This window comes from Malaclemys terrapin, chromosome 9, assembly GCF_027887155.1.
Source record: "Malaclemys terrapin pileata isolate rMalTer1 chromosome 9, rMalTer1.hap1, whole genome shotgun sequence".
In the NCBI taxonomy this organism is placed as follows: Eukaryota; Metazoa; Chordata; order Testudines; family Emydidae; genus Malaclemys; species Malaclemys terrapin.
Genome location: NC_071513.1, coordinates 72,831,461 through 72,849,054, shown reverse-complemented (window position 1 = coordinate 72,849,054; position 17,594 = coordinate 72,831,461). Strand labels below are relative to the sequence as shown.

At 41.0% G+C, this 17,594-nt stretch overlaps 1 protein-coding gene across 1 annotated transcript in view; it reads left to right on the top strand.

Moving 5' to 3' along the window:
- Positions 1-17,594, top strand: part of DNER (delta/notch like EGF repeat containing) — a 292,283-nt gene that overhangs the window by 228,610 nt on the left and 46,079 nt on the right. The window contains exon 8 of the mRNA XM_054040696.1: positions 6,315-6,539. Within this exon, the coding sequence (XP_053896671.1) occupies positions 6,315-6,539 (225 nt within the window). The remainder of the gene's footprint in view (positions 1-6,314; positions 6,540-17,594) is intronic.

The following is a 17,594-nucleotide window of genomic DNA, read 5'->3' as shown; positions in this document are numbered from 1 at the left end:
TGGTTCTCAACCAGGGGTCGGAGGTTTCAGGGGATCTGTCAAGCAGGACCAGTGTTAGACACGCTGGGGCCCAGGGCAGAAAACCGAAGCCCTGCTATGTGGAGCTAAAGCCTGGAGCCCTCAACTCTCCCACCTGGGGCTGAAGCCGAAGCCTGAGCAACTTATCTTTGCGGGGCCCCCGTGGTGTGGGGCCCTGGGCAACTGCACTGCTTGCTACCCCCTTATGCTGGCCCTGGCTTTTATATGCAGAAAAACAGTTGTGGCTCAGGTGGGCCATGGAGTGTTTATAGGATGTTGGGGGAGCCTCAGAAAGAAAAAGGTTGAGAACCCCAGGCCTAGATAATACTTAGTCCTGCCTCAATGCAGGGGACTAGTCCCTTCCATTCTTACATTTCTATGATTCTGTGATGTGGAGTTACTGGTACAATGAGAGAAAATTAAAGCTTGACGGCCAACAGAAGGTGTTAAGTTGTGATTGGGATGAGTTGATTTGCACTACCAGCCAATAAAATGCACACTAGCTGCATGAATTTTAATTGACTAGCAGAGTTATTGACTAGAGAAGTTTGACAATAGACTAGGAACAGTCCAAGTGTGGTGGTGGTCAACGTTTCTGGATTTGTTTTCCATACCCGGGCAAGATGGGTTTTCTCTAATACGTCTAGCAAAGTTGATTGTAACATCTATATACTTGCACAATAGCTCCATCTATCACCTTGATACTATGAAAGTGGGGAATACACCTATTGTGTACATGTGATTCCCTTTCCCAAAGTATCTGGTGATTACAGAAGGCACCATTCTTCTTAACAGTATGAAAAGGGCTGTGAACATATTTGAAAAATACTTTGTTTAAACTGTTACTGTAACTTAGTCATTATTACATTTTTGCTAATGTAATAATTATCATTTTACCTTGCATCCTTCCATATTGTTTTTAATTTTAAAAGATACCTTCTTATTGCTTAGACTATCTATTTAATGCTTTAACCAGTTTGGTCTCTGTTGCTCTTTTATGTGTTTAGACGTGGCTAGGATGAATGTCAATTAAAGTCTTACAACTACTTGCTAATTATTTCTCATTTCCTTATGATAGGCATCTCTTTTTTAGAAAATTCTAATGAAAATTCCATAGAGCATTTTATATTTCCTCATAAAAGACTTTGTACAAGAAAAATCAAAAGCATTTATCTTGCTTCTTTTAGTGCTTATCCACATATTTCAAATCTAAAGATTTTGTAATCTCTAGTCTTCGATGTTCATTAACTTCATTTGGCACATTTGGCACATTTCCTAGGATTAGATCTAACATAATCTCCAGCCAAGATGGTTGTTCACAAAATCTTGCACTACCTCTGAAAACATTTACCTTTCTTAGTTTTTGCATGGCCGTTATACACTCGGTAGCCAAGTAATTAAAATCCTCCCATGATCAGAATTCTGGCTTTCTTTCAGAGCTCTCATCTCTGAAAATATTTCCTGATCTACTTTCTCTTGCTATATTGGAGGGCTACCTCTCTGACTATTTCTGTTGTCTTTGACTTCTAGCCAAATGGCTATGTCAGCAAAAATATTTTTATCATATCTTTTGAGCAATAGAATTTTTTACTAATATTGCCATCCCTCCTTGCTTCCTATTTTATTTCTTTGCCTTTGGTAAATTCTGCATTCTGATATCTGAAATCCCCAGTCATTTCCCCATTTTAATCATGTCTTGTTAGGGCTTCCTTTTTGCAATTTAGCTGATAAAAATTTCAGATGATATTTATCTTCAAAATAAATATAAAGGTGAAAAACTCATTTTTCACCATTTTATGCTGTTCTTGATCCGTGCACCTCTATTAATGTTTTCATTATTTTTTTTATTTTACTGGTAAGTATTGATTTAAATATACATTCAGAAGCACTGAAAAGTCAGACCTTCAATTTAGCAGTGTAATTATATTTGATTCTAGTATTTGCATATATTTAACTCATACGTAAGACTTCAACTGCAGAACAAATTTCCCAACACATTCGAAGATAACACAAGGGCAACTTGCTTTAGTGTATTTAGGCCTGCATATGCTGTGGAATTGTTTTGTCACTTGAAATAACATTATCCATCTGTTAATCTTCCCTTTTTAGGGAAGATTATTGCAAATAATATCCATGAGTCTTGTGGATAAGGGAGAAGCGGTGGATGTGGTATACCTAGACTTTAGTAAGGCATTTGATACGGTCTCGCATGATATTCTTATCAATAAACTAGGCAAATACAACTTACATGGGGCTACTATAAGGTGGGTGCGTAACTGGCTGGATAACCGTACTCAGAGAGTAGTTATTAATGGTTTCCAATCCTGCTGGAAATGTATAACAAGTGGGGTTCCGCAGGGGAGTGTTTTGGGACCAGCTCTGTTCAATATCTTCATCAACGACTTAGATATTGGTATAGAAAGTACGCTTATTAAGTTTGCAGATGATACCAAACTGGGAGGGATTGCAACTACTTTGGAGGATAGGGTCATAATTCAAAATGATCTGGACAAATTGGAGAAATGGTCTGAGGTAAACAGGATGAAGTTTAACAAAGACAAATGCAAAGTGCTCCACTTAGGAAGAAACAATCAGTTTCACACATACAGAATGAGAAGAGACTGTCTAGGGAGGAGTACGGAAGAAAGGGATCTAGGGGTTATAGTGGATCACAAGCTAAATATGAGTCAACAGTGTGATGCTGTTGCAAAAAAAGCAAACATGATTCTGGGATGCATTAACAGGTGTGTTGTGAGCAAGACACGAGAAGTCATTCTTCTGCTCTACTCTGCGCTGGTTAGGCCCCAACTGGAGTATTGTGTCCAGTTCTGGGCACCGCATTTCAAGAAAGATATGGAGAAATTGGAGAGGGTCCAGAGAAGAGCAACAAGAATGATTAAAGGTCTTGAGAACATGACCTATGAAGGAAGGCTGAAAGAATTGGGTTTGTTTAGTTTGGAAAAGAGAAGACTGGGAGGGGTCATGATAGCAGTTTTCAGGTATCTAAAAGGGTGTCATAAGGAGGAGGGAGAAAACTTGTTCACCTTAGCCTCTAAGGATAGAACAAGAAGCAATGGGCTTAAACTTCAGCAAGGGAGGTTTAGGTTGGACTTTAGGAAAAAGTTCCTAACTGTCAGAGTGGTTAAACACTTGAATAAACTGCCTAGGGAGGTTGTGGAATCTCCATCTCTGGAGATTTTTAAGAGTAGGTTAGATAAATGTCTATCAGGGATGGTCTAGACAGTATTTGGTCCTGTCCTGAGGGCAGGGGACTGGACTCGATGACCTCTCGAGGTCCCTTACAGTTCTAGAATCTATGAATCTATGAAAGACTGTAGTGAGACAGCATTAATATCATGTTGGAGGCCTCAAATTTTCCTTGGTTCTTTTTAGTCTAGTTTCAGAGTTAGCAAAGAGGCCACATAGGCTTATTGGCTCAGTTCCCCCTGGTAATACACAATTACAGGGCCGCCGGGGGGGGGAGGGGGCTAATGGGGCAATTTGCCCCGGGCCCCGCAGGGGCCCCCATGAGAGTTTTTCAAGACCCCTGGAATGGGGTCCTTCATTCGCTCCGGGGGCCCCAGAAAACTCTCGTGGGACCCGGGCCCCCAGAGCTTCTTCCGCTCCAGGTCTTCAGCGGCGGGGGGTCCCTCTGCTCCAGGACCCGCCGCCGAAGTGCCCCAAAGATCCACGGCGGGGGGTCCTTCTACCCCGGGACCCGATGCCGAAGACCCCAGGCCCCCCAGAATCCTCTGGGCGGTCCTGCACAATTATGAGTTTTTGCTGGTTATTTTAGGTCCTGCAGTTTTTCTGCCTTTTTTTTCCCTAATGCCTGGCTGACTTTGGGACATGGTTATGAGCTAACTGGGAAAGCTCAGTCCAGTAAGATGGGGGTAATGGTTGTGGGCCTTGGGTTAGAATTGTGAGGTTATGGAGGAGATGGTTTACACCCTCTGTGTTGATGGGTTTCTTCAGCCTTTGTCCAAGATATTTGTAGTTTTTTGATGCTCCTGGAATCCTGATGGCAGCAGTGACCAAGAATTTTTGTTTGGGCCTTGCTAGGTGTTTGTGGCATTTCCTTTTTAATCCTCACTGCAATAATCTGTATCTTGTTAACATTCATTGCATTTTGCATGAGGGTAGTAGGCAGTATCCACTGAAGGGAGCAGATATCATCTGGTTGTAAGGGACTGCTCTGGCTTCCCATTCACTTAGCACAATTCAAGGAGCTGACTTTGATCTATAAAACATCAGGTACTATATTTTAGGTGCTTACTGCTTGAGAAACTACCTCTCCTAATGACTCGTCAGGATATTTGAGATCAGCTGCTGGGCTCAACTTGTTGTCCCTAGATTTTAAATGTCATCGGGCTGATGGTCAGATGTTCTCTGCAGAGAGCCCTCAGCTCTGGAATTCATTTCTTCCTCTGGTCTCTCAGACCAAGCCTTTTGGCGTACATATTTTGTCTCTGATCCTTATGTGAATATGTGGGGAAGAACAAGCTTGCAGAGCAGTCAGAACCCCTGTGCTTGGGGAGCAGCTGTCTGGGCATAAAGGGATGATTCGTCATTCTAAGTTCATCCATGTACCCAGGGTCTCCAGAAAGCATTTTTCCTGGAGCTCCCATTGGGTTGGGTAGCTCCACACCGCCCCTAAAGCAGGCCAGTATGGAAAACAGAAAGCACTTAAGGATTTAACATGCTTAGCATACATAAATCCATTCCCTGTTCAGCAGAATTCTTAAGCAGGTGCAGTATTGCCAGTTCCAACCATTCAAAACTCATGTGACTGGCTTAAAAACCATGAGATTTAAAAAATAAATAGTTTGTCACCTGCCTTCTCAGATTTTTTACTGGTAGTCCAAGTGTATTTAATATACTGAAGTTTGAACAGTTACTTTACATAGTTTATTTGTATTCTGATTCCTTTTTTATGCAGTAGAATTAAGGTATCTGAGTAGCAGTACTGTGGGTCTGATTCTCCTCTTGCTTACATCTGTAGTCATTAACTTCTTTTACATGTTTACTCTAAATCTATGGACCTTGTTCTGATCTCAGTTACCATGGTGTAAGTCATGTAATTCTTCTTAAATCAGTTGACACTGCAATTGCTGAAAGCAGAATTTAGCTAATAAATGCACACATACTTATACACACATGCAGTATATTATAGCTATAGTGCCAGCAACACTAGGAGTTGTAGGTGATCAGAACCTCTGAGAATTGGGTCCTTAGTGTTCACATATAGCTGCACAAAAATCGAATACTCCAAAACTAGAAGCTACTTTTGATAGATTTGGCCTTTTGCACAATGTCTTACATCAAATCCATGTCAGACCATGGACCACAATTAAGCAATTCCTGACTTCTAGTCCAGTCCACTAGACCTTACTGCCTCTTATCATTAAGAAATCCACCGATAAAGAACAAATAGTATGATTTGAATATACTGTACCATTGTATGCTTGTTTCTCTATTGTTGCACTTGAAAATATAATTTCATCCATTCCTTGTTTTGTAGAGTCGTTCTGCTTTTAAAATCTGTAGAAAAATCTTTGTCAGGTGCTGTCTATTATTGCAGTGATAAAACTACAGTAAAATAAAATGGCTATTTAATTCACTTGTGTGTCTGAATGATGATTAATTATGGAGGGAAGAAAAGAAAAACTTTGTAAAGTAACAGATCCTGTCAGGATTAATGGAAATGTATTACTAATGAAATACAATCACCTGAAGTGTAAAATGACATTGTTTTGAACAATACTTCCAAGATCAATAATAAATAGCAAGAGATGCCACAATACATGTATTGAATTCAGTATTTTTGGTCTGGCTAGGAGTATCCCTCTCAGAGTGTTTGCTACTGTTAGTGCTCCACCATCCCCATTTACCAACTCTCTTGATTTTGGGAATGAATTTGGCTCAAAGATATTCATGTGAATTATACCTGCTTACACAATGTCTGATTTTTCTCACTTTCTCTATATTAAAGCAATGAGTTTACCTTTATAATTGTTTGAGATGAATGACACTTGATGTAAGATTTTGCAAATATCTTTGAAATCCTGCCACATCAAAGCAGTTACATTCCTTATGCATTGAATTGCAATAATGTCACAAACATGTCAGCTGCCAGAATTAACATTTTTGTGCATGCATATGTGTTTCTGTAACTCTTCCACAAAGTCAATTAGAAATACTAAAATGTGTAACTGTCAATTACTTCAAGTTGTTTTTTTTTAAATAGCATATGTGTAAAGAAGTTTTACTTATGAAAATCATCTCTTTTCAACTAGGATTTTTAGGATCTTCTTGTGAAGAGAAAGTAGACCCCTGTGCTTCATCTCCCTGCCAGAACAATGGGACCTGTTTCGCAGACAGACTTGCTTACTCCTGCAGTTGTAGTCCTGGATTCACGGGACCTACCTGTTCTCAGCTGATTGACTTCTGTGCTCTGAATCCTTGTGCACATGGCATTTGTCGCAGTGTTGGAACCAGTTATAAATGCCTCTGTATCCCTGGTTTGTACCAACCAGTTCCATGTTTTATAAATCTTTAAACACTTCTTACACGGCTTCAGATACATAGTTTAAAATTACTTCCTTTTTTCTTTTCAGTATGTAATACACATTGAGCAGATGTTCTATCTGTTTAGAATAATGATAGGAATCTACACATTCCATTTGGATAATCAGAAATTGCAGGGTAAGCAGTCAAAATACACGCTGAGTTCCATATGGGTTGGTTTATATGTACAGCTGTATTATAGAACTGAAGCTTGCAGCGTGAGGATTTTTAAGGTGAGGCATCAAATGTCAATGAAATGAAAGATGAAGTAAAGGGATGGGAAGGCTTGAAATTGGCTATTGGGGGAGGGCTGGAAACACAAAGAAATAAATGTAAACCACTCACAGTTGTTTAGTTATCTCCTAGAGCCCAATCCTACAGCCTTTATTCACACTCATTGATTTCAGTGGGACTGCTCTGTGAGCAAAGATAGCTGGATCAGATGGTAAAACTGCATGTGATTATATAGGCAAGAAATAAATGGCTTCTGGATTGCATAGGAAATGAGATTTTCCCTCCCTTTCTGTAATTTTTTCTCCTCATAATGATAGCCAGTAATCTTGAAGTTGTGGGTAAGCTACCCCCAGCAACCTGTGGGGGTTGTTGCCCCCCTCTGCAGTTTCGGTATACACAGATTTATCATAAGAAGAAATTGCTGACAAGTCCATATTCCAACAGTGATAACTACATAAACAGAACTGTTCAAGCTAATATAGAGAAGGTTCGTCCAGACAAAAATACAGAAAAGGAAAAAATATCCTCTCTTCCTCATTGCTAGCAACCAACCTTGCAGAGTAGCAAGCAGCGATCCAGGTTTCATGTTTGAAAATGCATAGGGAATGAACAATTAAGGCAATATCAAGAGAGACAATATTTTTGTAGTGTTTTAAAGTGAATCTATCCTGAGAAAGTACAGTTTGCAAAACTGTATACTTGAAATAAATAAATGGAGATATCCCATCTCCTAGAACTGGAAGGGACCTTCAAAGGTCATCGAGTCCAGCCCCCTGCCTTCACTAGCAGGACCAAGTACTGATTTTGCCCCCGATCCCTAAGTGGTCCCCTCAAGGATTGAACTCACAACCCTGGATTTATCAGGCCAATGCTCAAACCACTGAGCTATCCCTCCCACTGCATCTGCAGAAGAAAAAACATCCACCTCATAATAGGCAAATTAGTGTTGTGTTGACCACTTAGGATCATAATGTTGAAATGTGCAGAGCTACTTTCTTTTGATTCCTTGTAGAGGAATCTTGTTAACAGACATATACACTTGTTTCATTGTTGGTTTATTTATCTAAAGATGTACATATTTCAGGGCAGAAAGCTGTACTCAGCTTTGCTGGGCTAGAAATCAGTGATGTAATTGAAAAGAGCCAGCGTGACAACTTGGTAGTGCAGTATGACATTTGCACTGTGACATCGCCTCACCATATCAACATCATTATATATTGATGTAATCCTATGATGCACAAATGGCAACATTATAATATCTGCAGCTCCAGTCAGCACAATGTCTGTTCTCTTGTCATCCTCTCTTGACTTCTAGGAAAACGGGGAGTTTTTTCTCTTTCACCTTTTTTTTTCTCCTCCTTTCCTGGTTTCTTGGCCAGATATGGAGGGATCCCATAAGCTGATCCCGTAATGGTCAGTGCAAAGCATGATGATGAGCTTGTGATGTGGGAGCTGGAACTGAGACTTGCCAATAAATCTTCAACTATTTAGCCCTCCTTGTGGTACTTTGTCATATTGATTGAAATATGCTAGTGCTCCTGGGAGCAAAGCAAAAGAAAGTGAGCTCAGATCCATAGATTCCATGAGACCACATTCAGCTATTGATCCCCAGTTTGAGTGGTACCATTTTAGATGTTTTCATGCCCTTCCTCTGGTCTGTATAAATCATGAAAAGAGTTTTCAGCTTCTCTATCCTGAAGTCTATTGTTATCCCACCTTATTGCTCAACAAACGGTGAGAGTTGGAATGATGCAGTTTAGGACAAAAGAAAGGTAAAGGCAATATTTTGGTTTAATTGGCTGACTGATTATTGGTGTTGTAAGGAAGAAAGATCATGCTTTGCTTGCTGCTTCCAGTTTCAGATAATTTTACGGTGTGGTGAAATTTGCCTAAATGGCCATTTTCCCTGACAAGAGCAAATTGTTGTCTGAGATCCCCAGTCTGCAATACTAGCATCTTGTAAGACCAGTAAAGTTGTTGAGTGAGGAACCAAGAAACTTCCCAATTTATGAATTATTTTTGGACAATCACCACTGTATGGACGATACAATTAACTAGCAGTCTCTTGGGGCACTACGAAGAATTTTGAGTAGTTTCTGGTGCATAGTGTGACTGAACAATTGCTTCTAGATACAGTACTGCAGCACTTTTATATAAATTAGAACAGGGGTAGGCAACCTATGGCACATGTGCCAAAGGCGGCACGCAAGCTGATTTTCAGTGGCACTCACACTGCCCGGATCCTGGCCACTGGTCCGGGGGGCTCTGCATTTTAATTTAATTTTAAATGAAGCTTCTTAAACATTTTTAAAACCATATTTACTTTACATACAACAATAGTTTAGTTATATATTACACTTCTAGAAAGAGACCTTCTAAAAATGTTAAAATGTATTACTGGCACACGAAAGCTTAAATTAGAGTGAATAAATGAAGACTCGGCACAGCACTTCTGAAAGATTGCCGACCCCTGAATTAGAATATGTTGAAATAATCTTCACAGATTAGCAGCAAGAATATGGATTTGAACCATTACATAAAGTCTTTGAATATCACAACAGATGACCTAGTTGTTCACAAATCATTTGAAGCCAGTTTAAATCCTGTACCGGGAATTTTGCAATGTGGTAGTGAAATTACACAATTCCATTTAGAGGAAGGAAAATGGGGATATGAAATGGAAGACGAGGCTATGCCACGCTAGTGCTATGCCCGGGTTCACTTGCTGTCCAGTAGACTTAAATGTCCAATGGACACCAATTGTCTTCTGGACTGGTGAATGGCATTATATGAGACAAAAGCTTTGCTATTTCCTAGCATCTGGTATGAATTTCATATTTCAGGAAGTGAAGATAAGTCTCTCAATTTCAATTTTCCAGTCATAAAGCAATTACATCCTTCAAAGTTTATCGTTAGTTTGCATAATAGAAGAATCCCATGAGAATAGGTTAAATTGGGTATGTAGCTGAAGAGCAACAAGCCTAGTCATATTTAAATATAGCTAACGTATCCTATTTTATAAAGAAGGTGAAAACTAAAACTCGTATCAGTTTACTAATTATTTCCACATCTGACAAAAATATCTTTTTTTGATTGCAGATAGGAGAACTTGCCAGGTGTTATTTTTCTAACTTCATTGAATAGAACTAGGAAATTGATGAGATTTTAATATTAACCTCTTCTTCATTCCTGATTTTCTTCCCCCACCAGGAATGAATGGGAGTGGGAATCAACTGTGTGGATATGGAGGAGACACCAGAAAATCCAGTGAGGGAGGGAGCAAGAGAGTAGGAGGAACTGGACAGGTTGGCAGTGGCACCCCATAAATTGACTGCCTGGCCAGTGCTCTGCAAGCTATCAGAAAACCGCAGCTTTTCTAGCCAATGCATGCTACCAACAGGTGGGACAGGGTAAAGAAGCTTTCCTGGAGCGGAAAAGGGGTGGGGGAGGGGAGAGCTGCAGAACTGGCTGAAAAGGAGAGTGTGGTTCTTTGTGATCAAAGGGTTTCATTGCTTCAATAAACCTTTTGATCTTCCAGTAGTTCCTGATGCATCACTAAAGTGGCATGTGGGAACTAAGGATGTAGATATTAAAATGTCAGTAGTATGTATGCTCTGGAAGGTTATCTTTCAACTACTGATAGGAAACCAATGTACTTTAGGGTTACAAACTGCAACACTAAGTGCCATGTTCTACCTTTGCATGATCCATGGACAAACATGCCAAATCAACCCAAACCCCTGCACCCTGGAGGGCTTGAATGCTCTGTGGAAAAAGAAATGAAAAAAATCACTATTTTTGAGACTAGCTATGTACATCCATGTGTGGGCTTTTTGTTTCTCATTCCACAGCTCTTTTATCCTGTGGGAACCTATTTTTATTTAAACAGTACTCACATGGTTAAAGGTTTGCCAGACTGGACCCAAGGAAGTAGTAGTCCAGGCCCAGAAATTAAGTAAAGGTCTTTCAGATGGAAGTCAGTAGCTCAGATGTTTTTTGTAGCTCCATGTGTGACATTTTATGCAAAGTGTTTAAGGAGCTGGTTTGCATACTTGCAAACAATTTGTATATGCCATCAACTTCAGCTTTAAAAACTTGAGTGGATTTGGTGTTGATGAAAGGGATAAGATTGACAGCCCTGGCAAATTTAATCCTCTGCTTATCTACAGGGCAGCAGCAGGGTAGACTTCCAAGAGGCCCTGCCTTGCCAGCATGCCTCAGTCTTGATCTGAGGAGACTTACTCTAGGGGTAGTAGGGCTAGGTCAGCCTTCCAAGCCCCCACAGTCCTTGGCCTCTCTGAGTCTGCCATTCTGTGCAAAGCATCATAGTGAGCTTCTGATGTGGAAGCTGGAACTGAGACTTTCCAAACTCCTCTCATATAAGGGCCACCAAACAGCCATTAGATGGGAACACCTGGTAATCTCTACAGAGGTGGCTATATGCAGACCGGTGATGTACAGGCGAAAGGCTCAGTAGCTCACTAGCATTGCCCTGAGGTACACTGCCCCCAGTAAGCAGTGGTTAGTGTAGAATGAAACAGGAGTGATATCTTACACTGTCCAAGTCAAGTGCTATGTATTTAAGCCAAGGAGATGTGAACAAACCTATGGTCTCCAGGCTTACAGCACAGCATGCCTTCCCCTAGGCTAGAGGTATTTCGTATAGGAATATTCCTCTCAGAGATACACTTGGATACATATAACGTGTCTCAGATACTGTGACTTTTCAGGGATTACCCAGACGGTAAAGGGTTCTGTAACCCCTGCTTTGTAGCTTGGTGTGCCTTATTGCTATGCTGCCATTGCTCAGAGCTCTGACACCTGTAGCCAGCCTGCAAGCATAGGTCTCAGCTCTGGCATCCACTACCCTAGTTACCCTTGCAGAGCAACCTCAGCAACCCCTTTCCGTCCTGAGTTCCCCGATATCCGTCTCCCCGAGTTCTTAACTAGCAGACGCTTGGACTTTTCCAGTTCACTTTGGCGCACACACACCACACAGTTTACACAGCAGAGACCTGCTTGGGGTAAAAATAAACAAAAAGATTGTTTAATAGAAAAACCAGATATTCAAAGGTGAAATAGTAAGGGGGGCAAACACAGACCAGTTACGCAGAAAATAAACATAAAGATGCCATCTCAGGCTTTGCACTTCTATGGTAGCTAAATTCCCTTTTCCATCACAAGTGACCTATTGCCTCTGAACAGTTTCCCAGCATGCCCTCTGTCCTAGAGGGGATCCAGTGTTTCATGGACAGCACCCCGCTTAGATGCTGGCTCTCAATTTATTGAAATCCTTACCCTCAAGCCCTCTTCCCTTTTAACAGGGTTTGCATTTTTTCCCCTTTCTCTCTGATGATGATAATTCATGGTTACACGGAGTGGGGCAAACTCTCTCCTTTTTTGGTTTTCCAAGACTGGGGTTTTCTTTTCAACTTCAGTGTTTTTTCATTAACTTGAATGGTCCATCATTGTCTTTCCCTGGGTTGTGCAAGGTTAGGGGCTTGGAGTTGGTTTCCTGTAAACAGCTTACCTGGGAGGTGCCTCTCCCTGCTTGATTGCTTCCCCCCACTGGTGTGAGGTAGGGTTGTCAACAGTCCCTTATTTTTTCATCTCTGTACAACAAGATTGGGAGTTGCTGAGTGTTGCAAAAAGCAGCAAGAAATACCCCTGGTGAATGTAGGTGAGTACTGATTATTATTATTAATACTAATAATGATGACATCTGTAGGAGGGGTGGGGCAGGGGTGTAAGTTCCTTTTTTTAAAATACAATGTTGGCAATCCTACTATGAGGTGATGCTGTAGTTGCACCATAGTTACAATTACAATATTCTACTCATATATGCATATATTCATAGCCATAACCTGTATACCTATTTCCTTATGTTATGTAGCTTATCAGAAACTTAATCTTGTTTTCAGAACGTCAGAATCCATAAGTTCCACTTCATTTTCTTACATTTGATCTCAGGAACAAGTCTGGTTTTGAAGTACTTAGGAGGGGTTATCACGTCTTAATTACAGAGGCAAAAAAACCACAGAGTTTTGCTCTCATCTGCAACCTCGGTGCTCTTTCCTTTATGCCCTCTCTTTTCACCGTCAGGCATACACTGCATCCGAAGAAGTGGGTTGTAGCCCACGAAAGCTTATGCTCTAATAAATTTGTTAGTCTCTAAGGTGCCACAAGTACTCCTGTTCTTCTTTTTACTGTCAGCTGGGTTTTCATCTCTGTTACTTCTGCCTCAGAAATTACACATGAGAGGAATTTTAAACTGCTTCATTTAGCCTAAGGACTATGAAATGTTTTGTTTTTGCCTTGTAGGCAGCTTGATTTCCATGTTTTCTGGCTAGTCTGCAGCGTGGAAGAGTGACAAATGATAGCTATGACACTTGAATAGCTGCACAATCTGCAGAGCACTCTCAAACCAGCATTTAATATTGATGGGGTTTTTAATGCTGGCTGTCATTATTATCACAAGACTGGGACACATAGGGATATCTTACGTTATCTAATGCAGAGGTTTTCAAACTATGGGGCGCTCCTCCTAGGGCATGGAGGTATGTCCAGGGGTGGGGGGAGGCAGCGAGTGACAATGCCAGGCAGCTCAGGCTTCAGCCCAGTGCAGTGGCGCTCAGGGAGGGAGCACTACCTCCACCCTGACTCACCTCTTTTTGTTTGGGTTGGGGGGGGCACAACCAATAACTGTAACTCAAAGGGAGGGCTCAGCTCAAAATGTTTGAAAACCACTGATCTAATGGCTTGTTGTAGTAAAATATTTATTATAAGAGATGGGATCTGTTTTTAAAAAAAGATACATTAGATTAAGACCTAAAATTTGTAAATTAATTTTTAAAAGCAGTTTGATGCTTTGTAGAATTTTTTTCTCATCTCAGAGGTAAAATAAATGATACATACTTATCCCCAAGTTATATATAGAACTTCAGCGTATGTCCCCAATGGGAGCTCCAGATGGCTTCAAGGTCTTGCCTGCATGGATCCAATTGCAAGATTGGTGACTATATTTCAGGAAGCACTTACGTTATTTTTAGTTACATCAGGTTTAACAGACAAACACTAAACTGCATGCATGCCCATTGAAACTGTGATAAATCAGAAAGTTGAGCATCAGAGCCAGTGTCCAAATGACTTACACAAAGCTTTTCTAATCTGAGTTATCAGAAAATCTTACATAAGAACAGCCATACTGGGCCAGACCAAAGGTCCATCCACCCCAGTATCCTGTCTACCAACAGTGACCAATGCCAGATGTCCCAGAAGGAGTGAACCTAACAGGTAATGATCAAGTGATCTCTCTCCTGCCATCCATCTCCACCCTCTGACAAACAGAGGCTAGGGACATCATTCCTTACCCATCCTGGCTAATAGCCATTAATGGACTTAACCTCCATGAATTTATCTAGTTTTCTTTTAAACCCTATTCGAGTCCTAGTCTTCACAACCTCCTCAGGCAAGGACTACCACAGGTTGACTGCACTGTGTGAAGAAGAACTTCCTTTTATTTGTTTTAAACCTGCTGCCCGTTAATTTCATTTAGTGGCCTCTAGTTTTATATTATGGGAACAAGTAAAAACTTTTCCTTATTCACTTTCTCCACACCACTCATGATTTTATATACCTCTTATCACAGTGGTTCCCAAACTTGTTCCGCCGCTTGTGCAGGGAAAGCCCCTGGCAGGCCGGGCCGGTTTGTTTACCTGCCTCGTCTGCAGGTTCGGCCGATCGCGGCTCCCATGGGAGCTCCCAATGGGAGCTGCTGGAAGTAGCGCGGGCCGAGGGACATACTGGCCGCCGCTTCTAGCAGCTCCCATTGCCTGGAGCAGCGAACCACGGCCACTGGGAGCCACGATCGGCCAAACCTGTGGACACGGCAGGTAAACAAACTGGCTCGGCCCGCTAAGGGCTTTCCCTGCACAAGCAGCGGAACAAGTTTGGGAACTACTGCTCTATCATATCCCCCCTTAGTCTTCTTTTTTCCAAGCTGAAAAGTCCTAGCCTTTTTAATCTCTCCTCATATGGGACCCATTCCAAACCCCTAATAATTTTAGTTGCCCTTCTCTGAACCTTTTCTAGTGCAAGTATATCTTTTTTGAGATGAGGAGACCACATCTGTACGCAGTATTCAAGAGGTGGGCATACCATGGATTTATATAAGGGCAATAAGATATTCTCCGTCTTATTATCTATCCCTTTTTGAATGATTCCTAACATCCTGTTTGCTTTTTGACTAATGCTGCACACTGCTTTTTGACTGACATCTTCAGAGAACTATCCATGATGACTCCAAGATCTCTTTCCTGATTAGCTGTAGCTAAATTAGCCCCCATCATATTGTATGTATAGTTGGGGTTATTTTTTCGAATGTGCATTACTTTACATTTATCCACATTAAATTTCATTTGCCATTTTGTTGCCCAATCACTTAGTTTTGTGAGATCTTTTTGAAGTTCTTCACAGTCTGCTTTGATCTTAACTATCTTGAGCAGTTTAGTATCATCTGCAAATTTTGCCACCTCACTTTTTACCCCTTTCTCCAGATCATTTATGAATAAGTTGAATAGGATTGGTCCTAGGACTGACCCTTGGGAACACCACTAGTTACCCCTCTCCATTCTGAAAAGTTACCATTTATTCCTACCCTTTGTTCCCTGTCTTATAACCAGTTCTCAATCCATGAAAGGATCTTCCCTCTTATCCCATGACAACTTAATTTACATAAAAGTCTTCGGTGAGGGACCTTGTCAAAGGCTTTCTGGAAATCTAAGTACAGTATGTCCCCTGGAAATCTAAGTACAGTATGTCCGCTTGTCCACATGTTTGTTGACCCCTTCAAAGAACTCTAATAGATTAGTAAGACGTGATTTCCCTTTACAGAAACCATGTTGACTTTTGCCCAACAATCTTTCCTGCCATTATTGACAACGAAAATGTATTGTTTTGGACTTTTGAACTTAGCTTTGCTGGGAACAGGAACTGAAGTGGACAAAACTAAGGCTGCAAGTTCAACCCTGACCAAAAACAATTTTTATCATTCAGCTTGAATAGCCCTTGAAATGCCTGTGAATATAAGAATTTTCCTATTAAATGAAATATTTCCTTCTCTCTCCCCACCCAAAACCATACACACACACACACTACCTGCATTATATGCTCTGTAGCAAAAGGGGATGAAAATGCAATAATCACAGTACTCATCTATGCTCAACTATGGCCTGATTCAGTCTACTGAAATCAAATGGAGCCTTTCTGTTGACTTCATAGAACATTGGATTAGACCCTTCATTTCAAAGCTATTTTTTTTTCAATTTGTAATGACCTTTTCCAGTCTTTTAAATACTACTTTCAAACGGAATTATCTTATTGGGTAGCAGTGTCTATTTTGAATGCAAAAGAATTAAAGCTTTTTGATTTATAAACCATGAATAGCTGAAAGTAGCTTTTCCAATGAAACTTTGACATAAATTGGCTCGATAGTTGTAGAAATCTTATCTGCTAATTGAACAGCTTTTAGAGCTGTAACAGCAAGATGGGATTGCAGTGAGGGTTGTAGTACCGTGGATGATGTCTTTATGTAGTCTGTCAATCTTCTACATGCAGTGGGAGTTTCTACCAATAATTTATTTAAGGAACCTCCATTCCTCTTCTTGTCTCTGCTTTGGAGACATTATATGAATTATAAGAATTTGGAATTTGAAATCCAGTTGGAAAATAATGTATATAGATATTAGGGGAAACTAAGTATCAATTCCAAGATGGGTTGCCAAACTGCTAGTGTGAAATCCTGACCCTATTAAAGTCAATGGGTGTTTGGGTTTTGAGCTTAGTAGAGCCAGGATTTCACCCTGGATAATACATAAAAATAATGTGCCCAGGTAGCACATACATTATAATCCCACATGTACTGACATGGATATAAGACACGCACACACACATTCAGATATACATCTCCAAGTCACCAAAATATAGAAATTGTACAATAATTAGAACATTTTTTTTAAAAAGAGTAAGAGAAAAGTGAACCGGGGGAGCAACTTCATTGGTAATAGCTAGGGGTGTTTCTCTTCTACTCTTTGCCTTTCCTTCCTGCAGGTTTGTAGCTGGGGGCAGGTTGGTCTCACTGCTTCAGTATGGGCAGCTGCAACATTTCCTGTAGTTGCAGCAGTTCTTCTCTCTCCCCTCTCTCTGGGGGCAGACCAGTCTCAAGACCTTGACAGTGATGGCTGCAGGTTAATTCCAGCTACCAGCTATCTCACAGCCCTTTTCGCAGCCTGCTTGGCACAATCTGGCCAGGGCTTGTGAATATGCCTCTCTCATCTGGAGCAGCTTTCCTGTATCTCTCTGTCTTATTCAATCACTGTTTAATTTCAGAACTTATCAGACCACACCACATATCTTGTCTTCCTCAGCTTTACCTCTTATTCCCTCTGCAGCTCCTATTGTACATGTAATTCTGGGAAGTCTTTTAGGATAAAGTTTGTATGAAACAGAACTATGCCAAGCAAAGCAGAGTTTTATTGTATTGTACCCCATTAGGCCAGCACACAGAAGTGCTTGGGGTCATTAAGTCGGGGGAGGTGGCTAGGAAGGGGGTGGTTGTTGAGGAACTGGAGCCTAAGAGAAGCTTCAAGAGCTTTTTCCCTTGTCCCTCATCAGCCTCTTAGGGGGAGGCAGAGCTACTTCTCCCCTGCCTTTCATTGGCCAGTAAGTGCAGAAATTGAGAAGAGGGTGGTAAGAGCTGCTATGTCTTTGGCCCCACC